The following is a 20,656-nucleotide window of genomic DNA, read 5'->3' as shown; positions in this document are numbered from 1 at the left end:
ATGGGAGTAATTTTTGTTCCACCACCTTTCAACAATTTTGTAATACTTTTGGTATAAAGCACAATTTTTCCAGTCCTTACCATCCTCAGAGTCAGGGGGGGGGGATCGAGCGGTTCCACCAAACTCTCAAGAAAATGTTAAAGGCAACTGGGGAAGATTTACCCAGACATTGGGATGATAATCTGCCATTGGTTTTAGTTGCAGCTAGAGATGGATTGCACAATGCACTAGGCTGTTCTCCATTCGAGCTTGTATTGGACATCAGGTGAGAGGACCTTTAAAGATGTTATATGAGAAATTGTTAGGAGATGTTACAGCCAGGCAGAGTGAGCATTACCTGACGGATGTCCAGAGCAAGCTGTCCAGAACGAGGGAGTTGGCCTTACGACATCTAAGTGAACAACAACAGGTAATGAAGCAGAAACATGACCAGAGGTTCAAGGCCAAACTCAGTTTTTGAGCCAGGAGATTTGGTATTGGTCCTGAAGCCTCGTATGGGTACGTCTATGTCTAATAAATTTGCAGGACCGTATCAAGTATTAAAACGTCTTGGGGAAGTGACTTACAAGGTTTGGCATCCCAAGCAGAAACGACAGACCATGAGTGTACATGTAAACCGGTTGAAGGCTTATTGTGGGCCTAGTATTGTGGCTTGTTGTGTTGCTGAGGAGGTAATTCCTGAAGATTCGAGTGTTGCTGAGGAAGATAGTAATTTTTGTTTGTATAATTCCAGTAGTTCCGGGGAAGAATTGTTGAGTCATATGCAGGATGAGGAGAGAGCAGAGTTCCAGGACCTTTTGGAGGTGTCTTCTAGCTTGCTGGGGAGGTCCCCACTCAGACTTCTCTCATTACTCACGATATCACCCTGACAAATGTAACTCCAATTCGGCTACACCCTTATCGAGTGGCACCTGAGAAACGTCATATCATCCAGGAGGAGGTTGATTATCTTCGACATGGGTTCATTAGACCCAGTCAGAGTTCCTGGAGTTCACCATGTCTATTAGTACCAAAACCAGAAGATAAGTGGAGATTAGTAGTGGATTATAGAAAACTCAACCAGGTAACTGTAGTTGATGTTTATCCTTTACCATTATTGGAAGAATGTGTTGATACTATAGGTCATGCCAATTTTGTATCTAAATTGGACTTATCTAAGGAATATCACCAAATACCTCTTACAGATTTTGCAAGGGAAGTGACAGCATTTATCACTCCTGATGGAGCTTACGAGTTTAATGTCATGCCTTTTGGATTAAGGAATGCTCTAGCCACTTTTCAGAAATTAATGAATTCTTTGTTGAAGGATGTGCCAGACTGTAGGGCATATTTGGATGACATTGTGATTTTCAGTAAGAATTGGGTAGATCATATGTCTTGTTTAAAGAAATTGTTTAATGTGTTACAACATGCTAATTTGACTGTCAATATGAAGAAATGTAGTTGGGCTAAAGGAACTATTGTGTATTTAGGACATGAGGTCGGACAAGGAAGGATAGTCCCATTGCACGATAAGATTCAGGCAATTGTAGAGTACCCAGTCCTAACAAATAAGAAGTCTGTGCAAAGATTTATTGGAATGTGTGCGTATTATAGGAGGTATTGTAAAAACTTTTCCATTGTTGCTGCACCCATAACAAATCTTTTAAGGAAACAGGTAAAATTTAAGTGGACGCAGGAGTGTCAGAACTCTTTTCAGAAGTTGAAAGGAATTCTCTCTACTTCACCTGTGCTAGCTAGTCCACAGTATGATAAACCTTTTATTCTTCACATAGACGCTTCAGATCTAGGAGCAGGTGCTGTTTTGTTTCAAGTAGGACCAGATGAGTTAGAACATCCTGTTTATTATTTCTCACGTAAGTTTGACAGGACACAAATTAATTACTCTGTAGTTGAGAAAGAAGCACTTTGTTTAATATTGGCAGTGAAGAAATGTTGAGACATATTTGTCAGGAAATCAAGTGGTAGTATATACAGACCATAATCCATTGACATTTATCAACTCTATAAAGTGTAAAAACCAGAGAATACTTAGATGGTCATTAATTCTGCAAGAATTCAATATTGTAATTTGTCATATTCCTGGGAGGCAAAATGTTATTGCTGATGCCTTACCCAGAGGATTTCCTGTTGCAGTGCCATAATATGTAGTGTTCTTTATTCATAAGATGTATGTAAATTTTGTATTATTTTTACTGTGTGAAATTTCATTGCTTTGTACTTTGATTTTAGTTGAAGCATTTCCATGTTGTATTTTCATGTTATATTTCATGCAGTCAAAAAAATGAAATCAACCTTCAGTTAATTTCATTTTTTTCTTAGGAGACGGGAGGGATGTTACGAATCTTACTAGGATTCTAACATTACTCTTGATTCTTATTACTTATTATCTTGTTCTATAATTAATTAATATAGCATCCAGTTGTATGATATAAGATTTTGTATGTTATATATTATAGCATGCTGTAGTGTGCCTGAGTTGCATTATATTGTATGAAGCTTTTGTGTTAGATTTCTCATGTAGTTTCTTCGTGTGGACGGTTGACCATATTTGGATATGGCCAGTGTGGGAACATTGTTGTCAATCGAGTGTTTATAGTTTTACCTTGATTAATTCCCATATTTGGTTGCCGTATTATTGTATGGAATGTTGTACCAGTGTTTACTACTCTTTAGATTGATAATGTTTTGAATATTAATACTACATTTTGTTATTAGAATTTCCACAATGTTTATGTGGATGTTTAGTTGATTTTTTGGTAGACGTTTGGCCTGCGGACCAAAGCGTGGAGAAGCGTGGCGGCTGTTGTCGAGAGGAGTCGTGTTTTAAGTTAAGTCATTGGTCACTGTTATTTTAGCCCATATAAATGTTAATTATCTGGTTAGATGATTGTGTATATCCCATTTATTAATCCATGTTCTGGTGATATTGCTCATGTCTCAATAATTAATTTCATTCTATGATATTGCATGCTGAAGAATATTTCTGGCTATTATTTATACATTTAATTGTTGTTATGTTTGTCCCCCTTAGCATAAATATATTGTTCTCCATTTTATGCAGTGATGTATCTATACCCCTAGACATTTGTTGGCAAGGCCGATTTATTATCATTTCTTTACACTGCGGGGAGAAGAACCTTATTTAGTCTCAAGGGTGGTAACAGCCAGCCATCCCTCCAAATCATTCGGGCCCTCAGACGTGAAGTCTTAGGCCTCACACTCCTACACAAACGTCATATTTGGGGTACACTAGTCAACCAAGCGAACCAGTACAAGAGAGAACCTGCCAGAGTCTGGGGAAAGATCAGACAACTCCTAGTATCGTCAAAGACGCCGCTGTCGCACCTCAGCTATACATATACTGATGACAACAACGAGGTAATAACCACCAGAGTGGAAGATGCACACCTGCAGGCTAATCTTAGGGGATTAGTTTGGGAGGAAATCTTTACAGAAAACAACAGCCAAATCAACAATGACAGCCACCATACAATCGACCAATGGGTTGCTGAAAATGTAGAGAACCTGTCTAGCAGGCCTCTTAGTGGACACCGCACTCCTTGACCCTGACCACCCGATCACTCGACCCATCACCATACGGTAGCTGATAGAAGTATTTAAGAAAACGAGGAACAAAGCGCCAGGTTTGTCAGGAATAACAGTCAACCAACTGAAGTGTCTACCTCTAAACTACCTGCAGTCCCTGATCAATGTCTTCAACGCCATCCTCGTCTCAGGCCACTACCCACAAGTATTTAAAACTGCCAAAATGCTCTTTATCCCGAAGCCAGGCAACAGCAAACATGTCCCTGGAAACTATAGGCCTATCTCCCTGTTGGAGTCGACAGGAAAGTGCTTTGGGAAAATACTATCAAATCGCATTAACTATTACATGGAGTACCACCATCTGTATACAGAAAAACAGTTTGGTTTTAGGAACCACAGATCAACGCAACATGCCATCAACATCATTTATGAGGCAGAATGCCGGTATCAGGAAACAGCACCAGACTGCAATAATAGCAACCAGAGATGTCAACAAGGCCTTTGACAGTCTCTGGCATAATGGGCTGCTCTTCAAGCTGCAATCCTTACCACACCACAACTGGACCCTCCTTAGACTAGTAAAAAAAATTCTAAGCCATAGAACAATAATTCCAATGTTTAATAATGAGGAAACTGAAGCCTTTATCCCGACAGCAGGAGTTCCTCAGGGATCATGCATCAGCCCACTCCTCTTCAATCTCTTTGTAAACGATTTGCCACGCCCTATTGCCACGCCCTATTTATAACGACACTATTATCACTCAATTCGCGGAGGATGTCATCCATGTAGTGTCGTCGATGCCTGCTGGCCAAGGAACTAAACACGATTCAGTCATAAGGAAGACGAAAGAGGAACTAGCAGCCACTGCAAGTTGGGAACAAGACTGGAAAATCGTGACAAACCCTAACAAGATTCAACTGTGCTCAGTGGGCAGCTGGGCGAGTACACTTGGGGTCATCAACATTGGTGGCACGTTAATACAGGTACAGAACTCTACTACAATTCTAGGCTATGTAATATCGAGACTTTTGAATTCCACTGAGCATATCAATAAGAAAGTAGCCTTAGCCAAAGCACAATTAGCTCGGCTGTACCGATTCAGGCAAGCTCCACAGCATGTGAAGCTACATCTATACAGAATGCTTATTCGACCTATCCTAGAATACCCATACATCCCGCTTGCTCTTACTAAACAGTCAAATATGTTGAAGCTTCAAAGAGTTCAAAATAGAGCACTCAGATTTGTAGCAGGAGTGACACTTGCTGAGAAAATTCGTACCGACAGACTCGACATCCAATTAAAGATAGAACCGTTGAATAGACGCCTCCACAAACTCTCAGTAAAGCAGGTATACAAAATGAAGTACACCAACTTACCACATGGTGACGATCCCTTTACGGTATACAACACTACTAACTATGAGACACGAGACCAGCCCCACAGAACAAGGAGGATGTCACTACAACAGAGTCAGTCACGGCCCAGGATACTTAGTTACCTACCACGTGAGGAGGAATGGGAACCTCCTGATCCATTATACACCTAACAGGCACGAACTATGAACTAACAAGTCAACATCAAACACCAATACCTCTACCAACCAGGACAAAATCATTGTATACATCACCTACAAGCTCCCCTACCAACCACACATCTGCAAGTCACCACAACACTGCTCTCCAGGTGCGGCACCAAGACTAGAACTCTGTCCTCGCATGGCACCTTCTCTCCTCCTGTTGTGCAACAGCTACAGCTTCCTGCTACTGACACCCAGCAATCATTAATAACAAAAAAATCACCATCATCATCTATGAGTGCAGTCTTCCCTCGCCATCAATTCATATATCAACTCATATCACTCCATAATCACTCTCAAAGCCAAAGTGGTTGGGCCACTATCCTGTCCTCCCCCTCTTTGCCCAACCTCCTAATCCTCCTTCATGTTTTCCTAAATCCTTCGCGTGCCTCTTCCATCCCTGCTTGCCAGCTCTTTGGACATTTTCGCTTCGCCTCGGCTCCTCGGTCCTCGCCTGTACTAGCCACACCGTACCATGACCTTCAGAGTTAAGGTTCCTAGAGAACCACGTATTCGGACGAGATGAAACACTCACCGCCGCGACCAACACCGTACCCGACGATATCCAGCAGGACGACGAGGGTGTCGTCCTCTCTGGCTCCTCTGAAGACGACCCTGAACGCCTGTTCACACCTGCCGCCACGTCTGTACTCTATGAAGGGACCATCTTGGCCAGGAGAGTCAGCTCGTGGATCACCGAGCACGAGGTGGACGTCATCCTGGACAACATCAACTCTGAAAACGTCAACATGACAGCTGTCTCAGCCAAGATCACCACCATCACCACCACCACCACCACCAACCACACTCGCTCCACCTTGAAAGTGACCTTCACTACAGCTGCCGCAGCGGACCTGACCGCCGCCATCACCACAGGATTTAGGTCTTAGGCGTCAACACACCACTTGCTTCAGTACACATGGAAGGTTATTGCGAGGTAAGCCAGTGCTACAAGTGCTACCAGTACTCTCACGAGACCAAGAAGTGCCCTCAGAGTGTGAATAAGTGCAGAGTTAGTGGCCAGGACCACCACTATAAACAGTGTCGCGTCACCCGTTGTGTAGGTGATGACCATATTGCCATATCTCATCGGTGTCCTGTGCGCAATGATGACATTAAGAAGCTGCGAGAGCTAGAGGGGCTTCTGAGGCTCGTCGAGCTCCCTCACCGTTCAACTTGCCTGTAACGCTATGTGTATTAATGGCTTTAGGTATTGTATGTATTTGCTCTATCTATAAATCCAACATTAGCTTTGTAAATCAACTATGTATGTACTCTTCCCGAATAAAAATTTATTTATTTATTTATTATTTACTTGCAAGCCATTTTCTCGGAGCTCTCGGGAAAAGGAGGAAAAGGAGCCGCCCACCAGCGTCCCAGCCAATGGGGACCCAGCATGCAGTCCGGCAGCCAGCCAGCCAACCAAATCAGCTTTCACCACCACCAGACTCCAGCCAATCGTCGACCAAGGTTTCGCCACGGCAGTTGCCGGGTACTGCCACCGACCTTGACACTACATATGATATTTTACATGTTTAGTGAGTAAAATTACTGGCTCCAATTACTGTGAATTAGTGAGGACTGTGAACCTCCTGTACGAGGCTGACGGTCTCCAGACCATTACCGTGCCTGATGAAGTCTTCCCCACCTCGGCCTCAGCTTCCACCTCAGTTCCTGACCCTGACATTACTGTAAACACTGCCACACTTGTAGACCCGCTGTCTCTCACTGTTCCTCCCACTACACCACCAGCTGCTGACCCCACACCACCTGCTGCTGACCCCACACCACCAACTGCTGCTGATACTACACCACCTGCTGCTGCTGACCCCACACCTCCTGCTGCTGCTGACCCCACACCACCAGCTGCTGCTGCTGACCCTACACCACCAGCTGCTGCTGCTGCTGACCCTACACCACCAGCTGCTGCTGCTGCTGACCCTACACCACCAGCTGCTGCTGACCCTACACCACCAGCTGCTGCTGACCCTACACCACCAGCTGCTGCTGCTGACCCTACACCACCTGCTGCTGACCCCACACCAGCTGCTGCTGACCCTACACCACCTGCTGCTGACCCTACACCACCAGCTGCTGCTGACCCTACACCACCTGCTGCTGCTGACCCTACACCACCTGCTGCTGACCCCACACCAGCTGCTGCTGACCCCACACCACCTGCTGCTGACCCCACACCACCTGCTACTGACCCCACACCAGCTGCTGCTGACCCTACACCACCTGCTGCTGACCCTACACTAGCTGCTGCTGACCCTACACCAGCTGCTGCTGACCCTTCACCACCTGCTGCTGCTGCTGACCCTACACCACCTGCTGCTGCTGCTGACCCTACACCACCTGCTGCTGCTGCTGACCCTACACCACCTGCTGCTGCTGCTGACCCTACACCACCTGCTGCTGCTGCTGACCCTACACCACCTGCTGCTGCTGCTGACCCTACACCACCTGCTGCTGCTGCTGACCCTACACCACCTGCTGCTGCTGCTGACCCTACACCACCTGCTGCTGACCCCACACCAGCTGCTGCTGACCCTACACCACCTGCTGCTGCTGCTGACCCTACACCACCTGCTGCTGACCCTACACCACCTGCTGCTGACCCTACACCACCAGCTGCTGCTGACCCTACACCACCTGCTGCTGACCCCACACCACCTGCTGCTGACCCTACACCACCAGCTGCTGCTGACCCTACACCACCAGCTGCAGCTGACCCTACACTACCAGCTGCAGCTGACCCTACACCACCTGCTGCTGACCCCACACCACCTGCTGCTGACACTACACCACCAGCTGCTGCTGACCCTACACCACCTGCTGCTGACCCCACACCACCTGCTGCTGACCCCACACCACCTGCTGCTGACCCTACACCACCTGCTGCTGACCCTACACCACCTGCTGCTGACCCTACACCACCTGCTGCTGACCCTACACCACCTGCTGCTGACCCTACACCACCTGCTGCTGACCCTACACCACCTGCTGCTGACCCTACACTAGCTGCTGCTGACACTACACCACCTGCTACTGCTGATCCTACACCACCTGCTGCTGACCCCACACCACCTGCTGCTGACCCTACACCACCTGCTGCTGACCCTACACCACCTGCTGCTGACCCTACACCACCTGCTGCTGACCCCACACCACCTGCTGCTGACACTACACCACCTGCTGCTGCTGACCCTACACCAGCTGCTGCTGCTGACCCTACACCACCAGCTGCTGCTGACCCTACACCACCAGCTGCTGCTGACCCTACACCACCAGCTGCTGCTGACCCTACACCAGCTGCTGCTGCTGACCCTACACCACCAGCTGCTGCTGACCCTACACCAGCTGCTGCTGCTGACCCTACACCACCAGCTGCTGCTGACCCTACACCAGCTGCTGCTGCTGACCCCACACCACCTGCTACTGCTGATCCTACACCACCTGCTGCTGACCCCACACCACCTGCTGCTGACCCCACACCAGCTGCTGCTGACCCCACACCAGCTGCTGCTGACCCCACACCACCTGCTGCTGACCCCACACCAGCTGCTGCTGACCCCACACCAGCTGCTGCTGACCCCACACCACCTGCTGCTGACCCCACACCAGCTGCTGCTGACCCCACACCACCTGCTGCTGACCCCACACCAGCTGCTGCTGACCCTACACCACCAGCTGCTGCTGCTGACCCTACACCACCTGCTGCTGACCCACACCACCTGCTGCTGACCCCACACCACCTGCTGCTGACACTACACCACCTGCTGCTGACCCCACACCACCTGCTGCTGACACTACACCACCTGCTACTGCTGATCCTACACCACCTGCTGCTGCTGACCCCACACCACCTGCTGCTGCTGACCCCACACCACCTGCTGCTGCTGACCCCACACCACCTGCTGCTGCTGACCCCACACCACCTGCTACTGCTGACCCCACACCACCTGCTACTGCTGATCCTACACCACCTGCTGCTGCTGACCCCACACCACCAGGTGCTGCTGACCCCACACCACCTGCTGCTGACCCCACACCACCTGCTGCTGACCCTACACCACCTGCTGCTGACCCTACACCAGCTGCTGCTGCTGCTGATCCTACACCACCTGCTGCTGACCCCACACCACCTGCTGCTGACACTACACCACCTGCTACTGCTGATCCTACACCACCTGCTGCTGACCCCACACCAGCTGCTGCTGACCCCACACCACCTGCTGCTGACCCCACACCAGCTGCTGCTGACCCCACACCACCTGCTGCTGACCCCACACCACCTGCTGCTGACCCCACACCACCTGCTGCTGACCCCACACCACCTGCTGCTGACCCCACACCAGCTGCTGCTGACCCCACACCACCTGCTGCTGACCCCACACCAGCTGCTGCTGACCCTACACCACCAGCTGCTGCTGCTGACCCTACACCACCTGCTGCTGACCCTACACCACCAGCTGCTGCTGCTGACCCTACACAAGCTGCTGCTGCTGACCCTACACCACCAGCTGCTGCTGCTGACCCTACACCAGCTGCTGCTGCTGACCCCACACCACCTGCTGCTGCTGCTGACCCCACACCACCTGCTGCTGCTGACCCTACACCACCTGCTGCTGACCCCACACCACCTGCTGCTGACCCTACACCACCTGCTGCTGACCCCACACCAGCTGCTGCTGACCCCACACCACCTGCTACTGACCCCACACCACCTGCTGCTGACCCCACACCACCTGCTGCTGACCCCACACCACCTGCTGCTGACCCCACACCACCTGCTGCTGACCCCACACCAGCTGCTGCTGACCCCACACCACCTGCTGCTGACCCCACACCACCTGCTGCTGACCCCACACCACCTGCTACTCCTGACCCTACACCACCTGCTGCTGCTGACCCTACACCACCTGCTGCTGACCCCACACCACCTGCTGCTGATCCCACACCAGCTGCTGCTGACCCCACACCACCTGCTACTGACCCCACACCACCTGCTGCTGACCCCACACCAGCTGCTGCTGACCCCACACCACCTGCTGCTGACCCCACACCAGCTGCTGCTGACCCCACACCACCTGCTGCTGACCCCACACCAGCTGCTGCTGACCCCACACCAGCTGCTGCTGACCCCACACCACCTGCTTTCCACCACTACATTATTTCCACTACGAAATTATGGGGCCAAGCAAGCCAAACTCAACAAGCTGTACAAGAGACGAAATGTCTAGTGACAGTATGTTGTACCTCAGATCATACGTGAGTCACAAAGGACATGTGACACGACAACTGAACAAGTGTGATTAATTGATCCAATCAAATGTGACACCCAAAGTACTTCAAAGTCACATAGAGGTGGCTAAAGAGAAATTACAAAGAACTAATGAGGCTACAAATAATTATCATCAAATCCTCCTGCCACAAAATGGTGAGCCAGACAAACTCGACACCTTCCATGCCAAAACAATATGACGAGGATGTCCAAGATCGCCTCGATAAATTAGCACAATTCTTCGAATAATTAAATATAAACTCAGTCTCTCAAAATGTTCTAACAGCAAGTGGAGTTAATGCATCTGAACCATTCAATGAAGTCTGTCTTCCTGCCATTGATTTACCTCACCTTCAGGGCAGAGATGGCGAAAACTTCGAATGTTACTGGAATACGTCTGATTCACTTGTGAACTCTAAAAATTCCATTAACAAAACAAAGAAATTCCTATATTTGCGAAGTACCCTTAAGGGAGAATCAAAGGCAGCAGCAGCAGCAGCACGTCGCGCTCACAGTGAGATCTAGGCGGTACTCTGAGCGCCCCGCTCCTGCAACCACCTTCCCCTGCACTTGCAGCTACATGGGCACCACCGTTTACAAGTGTCTGGCATCACAACCACTACAGTCATCAGCATCATGGACTCAGCAACAGAGATGCAGAGCGCTAGTAGCACCTGTTGCTAACTTGTAAGGTCAGGGCCGCTTGGTCGGCCCAGACGAGCATACTCTCGTGGTAACCCTATCTGGGGCCACATTCTTATCGTGGTAACCCTATCTGGGGGCCACATTCTTATCGTGGTAACCCTATCTGGGGGCCACATTCTTATCGTGGTAACCCTATCTGGGGGCCACATTCTTATCGTGGTAACCCTATCTGGGGCCACATTCTTATCGTGGTAACCCTATCTGGGGGCCACATTCTTATCGTGGTAGCCCTATATGGGGCCACATTCTTATCGTGGTAACCCTATCTGGGGCCACATTCTTATCGTGGTAACCCTATCTGGGGCCACATTCTTATCGTGGTAACCCTATCTGGGGCCACATTCTTATCGTGGTAACCCTATCTGGGGGCACATTCTTATCGTGGTAACCCTATCTGGGGCCACATTCTTATCGTGGTAACCCTATCTGGGGCCACATTCTTATCGTGGTAACCCTATCTGGGGCCACATTCTTATCGTGGTAACCCTATCTGGGGCCACATTCTTATCGTGGTAACCCTATCTGGGGGCCACATTCTTATCGTGGTAACCCTATCTGGGGCCACATTCTTATCGTGGTAACTATCTGGGGCCACATTCTTATCGTGGTAACCCTATCTGGGGGCCACATTCTTATCGTGGTAACCCTATCTGGGGGCCACATTCTTATCGTGGTAACCCTATCTGGGGCCACATTCTTATCGTGGTAACCCTATCTGGGGGCCACATTCTTATCGTGGTAACCCTATCTGGGGCCACATTCTTATCGTGGTAACCCTATCTGGGGGCACATTCTTATCGTGGTAACCCTATCTGGGGCCACATTCTTATCGTGGTAACCCTATCTGGGGCCACATTCTTATCGTGGTAACCCTATCTGGGGCCACATTCTTATCGTGGTAACCCTATCTGGGGCCACATTCTTATCGTGGTAACCCTATCTGGGGGCCACATTCTTATCGTGGTAACCCTATCTGGGGCCACATTCTTATCGTGGTAACTATCTGGGGCCACATTCTTATCGTGGTAACCCTATCTGGGGGCCACATTCTTATCGTGGTAACCCTATCTGGGGGCCACATTCTTATCGTGGTAACCCTATCTGGGGCCACATTCTTATCGTGGTAACCCTATCTGGGGGCCACAGCCTCTTCCATCCAAGGCAGCACCCAGGCCAACTTGCACACACTTCCTCCCAGGCAACGACAGCGCTTCCCCTCGACGTGTTTACGGTGTTGATTACAACTTTATCAGTGAGATCGCGTGCAAAGATACATTACCCTAGTGGGCCAACCCGCACTGCCACCCTGAATACAACCAGGGACAGCTGGAGGGCCCAACTTATGTAATGTGTATCGCCGTGTATAGCACTCTCTCTCTCTCTCCTCTGCTAAACATTTCTTCCTCTCCAGGATTGGGACCTACCCCCTGTGGGGTGAAAGTGCAGTGGGGTATTCTTCCTGTCCTCCCAGGTGGGGCCACAGCACGTGCTTGCGCCCTGTGTCACCCTGCTTGGTAGTTTTGCTATGCCGATCCACTGCTAGAACCTCGTGATAGTGCGAGTCAACTAGCAGTGGGGGTTGCCCTCAAGTAATACCTTCAGGACACATGGATACTTCGTATTCGTGCAGGGTTCAATTAGCTTGCTATGAACCCGGACTTACGCCTCTGACAACCGAGCTCCAACCCACAGCTCACGAGCCTAAGATCCACAGCTCCACGGAGATCACAGCCACCCAGCAGAGTCAACCCACCACCACCACCTCACCTAAAATGCTCTGCCTTCGCCTCCTTAACGCCTCTGATCCTCCCCCTGACTTTGACGGAATAGGACATAAAATCTATCTGATCACCCAGACTCCTTACACCACCATCACTCCCACTGACAACGGACTAAAGCTCTTTCTACCCTCTGAGTCTGACCTCTATGCTTGCCTCACTCCCAAAGTCCGAGAAGGACTACTGACAATAGGACTTACCCGCGCACTGACCTTAGAGCAGAAGCACAACTGCACTGCTGTTGCCTCCAATGTAGACACCACTCGCCTCTCCACAGTAACAACCTTAGACGGACAACACATTACCGACATCGGGAAAGTCAACAGTATCATCACAGAAGACCTCTTCCACCCACCCAACACCAAGATCCTCAGACTCCGCTGCTCCTCCCTCACTGAACCTGACCTCCTCACTAAGGGCTTTATATTAGGCCACATCTCCATCCCGCACTACAACCTCAAGAAAAGCTCATACCAAACTATCAGACAATGCTTCAACCATACCACTAGACACTACAGGGAAAAGGAACAAGGCTGCTCCTTATGCGGAAACAGAGTACACTTCTGGAAAACCTGCACAGACGGCACTCGGACATGTATAAGCTGCGGTGGAAACCACCCGGCCACCCACCACACCTGCAAACTGCGGTGGAAACCACCCGGCCACCCACCACACCTGCAAACTGCGGTGGAAACCACCCTGCCACCCACCACACCTGCAAACTGCGGTGGAAACCACCCGGCCACCCACCACACCTGCAAACTGCGGTGGAAACCACCCGGCCACCCACCACACCTGCAAACTGCGGTGGAAACCACCCGGCCACCCACCACACCTGCAAACTGCGGTGGAAACCACCCGGCCACCCACCACACCTGCAAACTGCGGTGGAAACCACCCTGCCACCCACCACACCTGCAAACTACGGTGGAAACCACCCGGCCACCCACCACACCTGCAAACTGCGGTGGAAACCACCCGGCCACCCACCACACCTGCAAACTGCGGTGGAAACCACCCGGCCACCCACCACACCTGCAAACTGCGGTGGAAACCACCCGGCCACCCACCACACCTGCAAACTGCGGTGGAAACCACCCGGCCACCCACCACACCTGCAAACTGCGGTGGAAACCACCCGGCCACCCACCACACCTGCAAACTGCGGTGGAAACCACCCGGCCACCCACCACACCTGCAAACTGCGGTGGAAAACCCTGCCACCCACCACACCTGCAAACTGCGGTGGAAACCTCCCTGCCACCCACCACACCTGCAAACTGCGGTGGAAACCACCCGGCCACCCACCACACCTGCAAACTGCGGTGGAAACCACCCTGCCACCCACACCAGCAAACTGCGGTGGAAACCACCCGGCCACCCACCACACCTGCAAACTGCGGTGGAAACCACCCTGCCACCCACCACACCTGCAAACTGCGGTGGAAACCACCCTGCCACCCACCACACCTGCAAACTGCGGTGGAAACCACCCTGCCACCCACCACACCTGCAAACTGCGGTGGAAACCACCCGGCCACCCACCACACCTGCAAACTGCGGTGGAAACCTCCCTGCCACCCACCACACCTGCAAACTGCGGTGGAAACCACCCGGCCACCCACCACACCTGCAAACTGTGGTGGAAACCTCCCTGCCACCCACCACACCTGCAAACTGCGGAGGAAACCACCCGGCCACCTACCACACCTGCAAACTGCGGTGGAAACCACCCGGCCACCCACCACACCTGCAAACTGCGGTGGAAACCACCCGGCCACCCACCACACCTGCAAACTGCGGTGGAAACCACCCGGCCACCCACCACACCTGCAAACTGCGGTGGAAACCACCCTGCCACCCACCACACCTGCAAACTACGGTGGAAACCACCCGGCCACCCACCACACCTGCAAACTGCGGTGGAAACCACCCGGCCACCCACCACACCTGCAAACTGCGGTGGAAACCACCCGGCCACCCACCACACCTGCAAACTGCGGTGGAAACCACCCGGCCACCCACCACACCTGCAAACTGCGGTGGAAAACCCTGCCACCCACCACACCTGCAAACTGCGGTGGAAACCTCCCTGCCACCCACCACACCTGCAAACTGCAGTGGAAACCACCCGGCCACCCACCACACCTGCAAACTGCGGTGGAAACCACCCGGCCACCCACCACACCTGCAAACTGCGGTGGAAACCACCCGGCCACCCACCACACCTGCAAACTGCGGTGGAAAACCCTGCCACCCACCACACCTGCAAACTGCGGTGGAAACCTCCCTGCCACCCACCACACCTGCAAACTGCAGTGGAAACCACCCGGCCACCCACCACACCTGCAAACTGCGGTGGAAACCACCCTGCCACCCACACCAGCAAACTGCGGTGGAAACCACCCGGCCACCCACCACACCTGCAAACTGCGGTGGGAATGCGAGTGTCCCTGTATGCGAGTTTTACGGAAGACGAGCAGGATTTACTCCAAAAATATGTCTCGGAAGGCGAGGGTTATCTCGGGACGCGAGTTCGTTGATACGTGTACAGGTCGACTGGCGCGTGGTGGCATGGCGATCGCGCCTCAGTTTACCAGTGTCTCGTGTCCAGTGACTATCCCACCTGAATTCTTCACAAGGATTTATAGTTTTTTATCGTTTTTTTGGCCATTTGAGCATAAAAGTTGTCATTATATATCTTGCCATGGGTCTCAAGAAAGCCATTGGTAAGGTTCAACCTAAGAAAATAGCTGTGAGTAGAGGCAGTAGAGGATGTCCCTTCTTGATTAAGAAAATGTGTGAAGTATGGGAAGAACTGCAAAGTTTTGTTGAAAAAACTCACCCAGATAAAGCTGTAGCAGGCCGTTGCATTGACCTTTTAAATGATAATGTGATGTCTTACTACAGACAAGTGTTAAAATGTAGGGAAAAACAAGTGTCATTAGACAAATTCTTAGTAAAATAAGCAAGTCCTAGTGGTATGCAGGCAAAATGTGCCAGTGTGCATACCAGTGAAGTCCTCACTGCCTGATCGATGTGATAATGGAAGGAAATTCCCCTTCCAAACAGTAACTCCTCTCCTCCTCCCCCTGCCTCACCATCTTCCATACGCCTACAGCACTCAACAGCAAGGTAAGTAATAACTTGAACATAGTTTTGTAGGTTTATTTAGATGAATTAGGTATAAAAATTTAGTTTGATGTGGGGTTTTTGGGGTAGTCAGGAACGGATTAATTCATTTCCCTTTATTTCTTATGGGGAAATTAGCTTCGGAATGCGAGTTTTCGGAATACGAGGCGTCTCCAGGAACCAATTAAACTCTTAAACTGAGGTATGCCTGTATATATATATATATATATATATATATATATATATATATATATATATATATATATATATATATATATATATATATATATATATATATATATTTATATTATATTATATACATATATATATATATATATATATATATATATATATATATATATATATATATATATATATATATATATATATATATATATATATATATATATTTATATTATATTATATATATATATATATATATATATATTATATTATATTATATATATACATATATATATATATATATATATATATATATATATATATATATATATATATATATATATATATATATATTATATATATATATGTCGTACCTAGTAGCCAGAACGCACTTCTCAGCCTACTATGCAAGGCCCGATTTGGCTAATAAGCCAAGTTTTCCTGAATTAATTGTTTTTCGACTACCTAACCTAACCTAACTTTTTCGGCTACCTAACCTAACCTAACCTATAAAGATAGGTTAGGTTAGGTTAGGTAGGGTTGGTTAGATTCGGTCATATATCTACGTTAATTTTAACTCCAATAAAAAAAAATTGACCTCATACATGATGAAATGGGTAGCTTTATCATTTCATAAGAAAAAAATTAGAGAAAATATATTAATTCAGGAAAACTCGGCTTATTAGGCAAATCGGGCCTTGCATAGTAGGCTGAGAAGTGCGTTCTGGCTATTAGGTACGACATATATATATATATATATATATATATATATATATATATATATATATATATATATATATATATATATATATATATATATATATAAACACACACACACACACACACAGTGGCGTGTGTGTATGTATGTATGTGTGTGTGTGTAATTACACTTAGGTAATTACACACACACACACACACACAGTGGAGCCTCGATTAACGAGTTTAATCTGTTCCGGCACCGAGCTCGTCATGTAGGAAACTCGTCTTGTGAAACAACAACAAAACTGTCGTTGCAGGTGTCTGAGAACCAGCGGGAACGCTCGTTAATCGAGGAAAAGCTTGTCAGTCAAGAGACATTTTATGTGAGTGGCTTGCTCGTTACTCGAAATGCTTGTAACTGGAGCCACTCGTCATCAAGTTTCCACTGTATATACAGTATATAATTGCCCTCCCATAATATATATATATATATATATACACACACACACATACATACATACATATATATATATATATATATATGTTTTTGGCAACACTTTAGATAATGTATCATCTGGCACATAGCACAGTGCTCAAGTATATCTGAGAACAATATGAGCAGCTTGTTTTTTGGCATTCACTAGCTTGGATGGCACACATAATTCCTACTAGCATGGTCCAGCTTAGCCTGGTCCCTACTAGCATGGTGTCCACTGTCACTAGGACTCGGGCCCTGAGTACCGAGTTTTATTCCGGCCTCGAATGTAACACCTTTGTCCTGCAGGTAATTTATATGCTTTGGATTGTGGTCGATTATCGCCCAGTTGTAATCCAATGGTTGATGAAGGCTGTGATTGATGTTGCTCTGGTCGAGAAGGCCATAACTCATTACCCTCTGGTTGTAAAAGCCATGGCTGGGAGGGCCAGAATTGGCTACCCTCAGACTTAGGGCCTGGTTGTTTAAAGTTTGGCTTAGGGGGCAGTGGCTGATTATTTTCAGCTTGGTAATGCTGAATGTCTCTACATTGAGTGGCAGGAGACTGAGTTGAGGAATGAGTGAATGCTTCTGTTCTCAATTCACATAAGGAACTAAATGGCTGAACGGAATTAGCTAGTTCACTTAGAGAGGAGGCACCTTGAAATGCAATTGGTGCAGAGAGTATAGGCGAGGCATATGAAGAACTAGGGGAATCTGTTGAATCTGATGAGCAATTAGAGGGATTAAGAGGATGTTTAAAGGAAACATTAGCTGGTTCACTAACTGGGGAAGACAAAATAGGAGATGGAGAAGAAGAGTGAGGTATAATTGTGGCAGATGGACCAGATATTCCATCACTTCCTGGTGATGAGTCCAGTGAAGGTACTTCAGGAGGTCCACCTTCCAAAGTAAATGAGTCACTACTTGAAGCTAGTGTGGCATCATCATCATCATCATCAGCAAACACCTGTGAAGTTGAAACAGCTTGGGGATGAGGGCTAAGGATCTGGGTATTATTCTTAGCTGTAGATGGCCCAGAAGTGATAGTTGCCTGTGGAGAAGGTCCTGAAGACAAGCGGGATGCAACAGACATTTCCTCACTAGAGCACACAGAGCAAGAAGTAGAGTCCATGTCAAGTCGTCCACCTAGCTCAGGCACATTATCAAAGCTAGCCATCAATGTTTGTGTGAGGGAGTCATCTAGGCTCACTTTACGTCCTCCACCACTACTGAATTCCCGACGATTACACCAGCGAGATTGTCGCACAGCTTGTTGAGTTGATGGGTTATCTCGTTCCTGCAGTAAAGGAGAGTTAGGGCCCGGAATCAGACTGTCAGTACCACTTAAGTCATCATCTCCTTCAAAGCTTCCAGCCAAAGGTGCTTCATTTTGAACCTTTTGGCTGTTTTCTGTTGCCTCATGTTGTTGTGTAGGTGTGCTGGATGTAGTCTGTGCCCTCCCACAGTTAGGACTAGGTGGTTTTTGCCTTAGGTCTGTGATGGATACTTTGTCTACTGGCTCATCAGGTGATGGATGCTTCAAGTTAGGGTTATATAAATCTTCTTCATGGGTAAATGGTGGCAAATGAGAGGCCGATGCCTCACTCTCCACCTCATATCCCCTACCATTGATGTTAATTCTAGGGATATTCAAGGACGTTTCAACTCTAATATCAGGTAGGACGGGTGTCAGTGGTGAAGCTGCAATACAAAAGTAAAAAGTAATTGGAATTAATCTCTGTTCACATGTACTTAATATTATTTACATGTAAATATTTTGACAATTCAAATTTAAAAATAGCAGGTAAATTTGAACTATTGTAAGTTCCTTTTTCAATACACTCCTTATAAATCCATTCAGTGTGAAAAAAATTATTCATAGAAGCAAAGTTATTAGCTCTTTAGCTGCAATGGCCAACACATCACTAACTGTGGTGACTGAAAATTGATAAATTTCCATCCATATCTTAGCATTCAAGAATTGCCCCAGCCTTAAAAGATCATACTAATATGGCAGGCAATCAGTTTTCAATCAATATCTTAACAACGGCTAATTATAATATAAGGTTCCATTAGTGCAGTCGGGTTTGTTTGACACAGTTGGGAATTCCGGGTCCAAGTCCTGGGCAGGACAGAAATAGTTGGACGAGTTTCCTATCACCTAATGTACCTGTTCACCTAGCAGTAAACAGGTACCTAGGAGTTAGTCAGCTTGCTGTGGGGCTGCATCCTGGGAAGGGTCAGTAGTTTGACCTATTGGACACCTTGAAATAAGCCTAACATGTACTGTACATATACACTGGCTGCCTGTCCCTTGACAAAAATTAATTATGAATTATGTTCTGATATTAGTTACCCAAATTTACCTGAGAGCCACGATTTCACTAGTGACCCTGACGAGGACAGGAAGCCAGCAGCTTGTCAAGGGTCCCCCCCATTTGTCCTGATGATTTTATCGAGATGAAATTTGAAATTCATCAATGTTTTGGCATTTACGGCTTCAGCAGGTAGGCAGTTCATAAGGTTTATAACCATATGGATGAAAAATGTGCATGTGGTGCATTGTTATGCCCTACAGACAAGGATGTGCATTTTTTTAAGCCTTTGTCAGTCTTCTGACCATTTGTGGAGTTCCTGTAGCTTTCAATATCATTGTCACTTCCCACTTTACCATAAATTGTAGTGTCATCTGCAAATTTCATGATGTGATTTGTAATATTCTCATATAAAGTCATTGATGTATATGACAAAACGAGTCGGCCTGAAAAACGCACCCATTAAATATTTCAGTTTATCAATGCTTTTCCTGATATTATTGAATGTTGTGCTGCTATCCCTTAATTCGTTCTCTTCACCCCCTTCAAACATTTGTATGGATAATGGGATGTCAGTCAAATCTTTCTAGTGCAAACACTAACAAAGTGCAGTATTCATTTAGTGTTTCCTGCCATTTTATCATCTATTGTTACTTTTATCATTTTTTCACCAGGTGACAATCATTTTATAACAACCAGCTCTAATAGATGACTGGCATACAGCCATGTTCCACCAGGTGACAATTTTACAAACATGCTTCACCAGGTGACAGTCCTCTTACAAACATGCTCCACCAGGTGACAGTCCTCTTACAAACATGCTCCACCAGGTGACAGTCATCTTACAAACATGCTCCACCAGGTGACAGTCCTCTTACAAACATGCTCCACCAGGTGACAGTCCTCTTACAAACATGCTCCACCAGGTGACAGTCATCTTACAAACATGCTC

General features: G+C 48.0%; 1 protein-coding gene across 1 annotated transcript in view; it reads right to left on the bottom strand.

Moving 5' to 3' along the window:
- Nucleotides 1-16,609: 16,609 nt before the first annotated feature.
- Nucleotides 16,610-20,656, bottom strand: part of LOC123756102 (Ca[2+]-channel protein alpha[[1]] subunit T) — a 487,984-nt gene continuing 483,937 nt past the window's right edge. The window contains exon 37 of the mRNA XM_069336529.1: nucleotides 16,610-19,090. Within this exon, the coding sequence (XP_069192630.1) occupies nucleotides 17,631-19,090 (1,460 nt within the window). The 3' untranslated portion in view covers nucleotides 16,610-17,630. The remainder of the gene's footprint in view (nucleotides 19,091-20,656) is intronic.

Source organism: Procambarus clarkii, chromosome 36 (genome assembly GCF_040958095.1).
Source record: "Procambarus clarkii isolate CNS0578487 chromosome 36, FALCON_Pclarkii_2.0, whole genome shotgun sequence".
NCBI classification, from domain to species: domain Eukaryota; kingdom Metazoa; phylum Arthropoda; class Malacostraca; order Decapoda; family Cambaridae; genus Procambarus; species Procambarus clarkii.
Note: the sequence above shows the minus strand (reverse complement) of the source record. Positions and strands in the feature narration are given on the sequence as shown.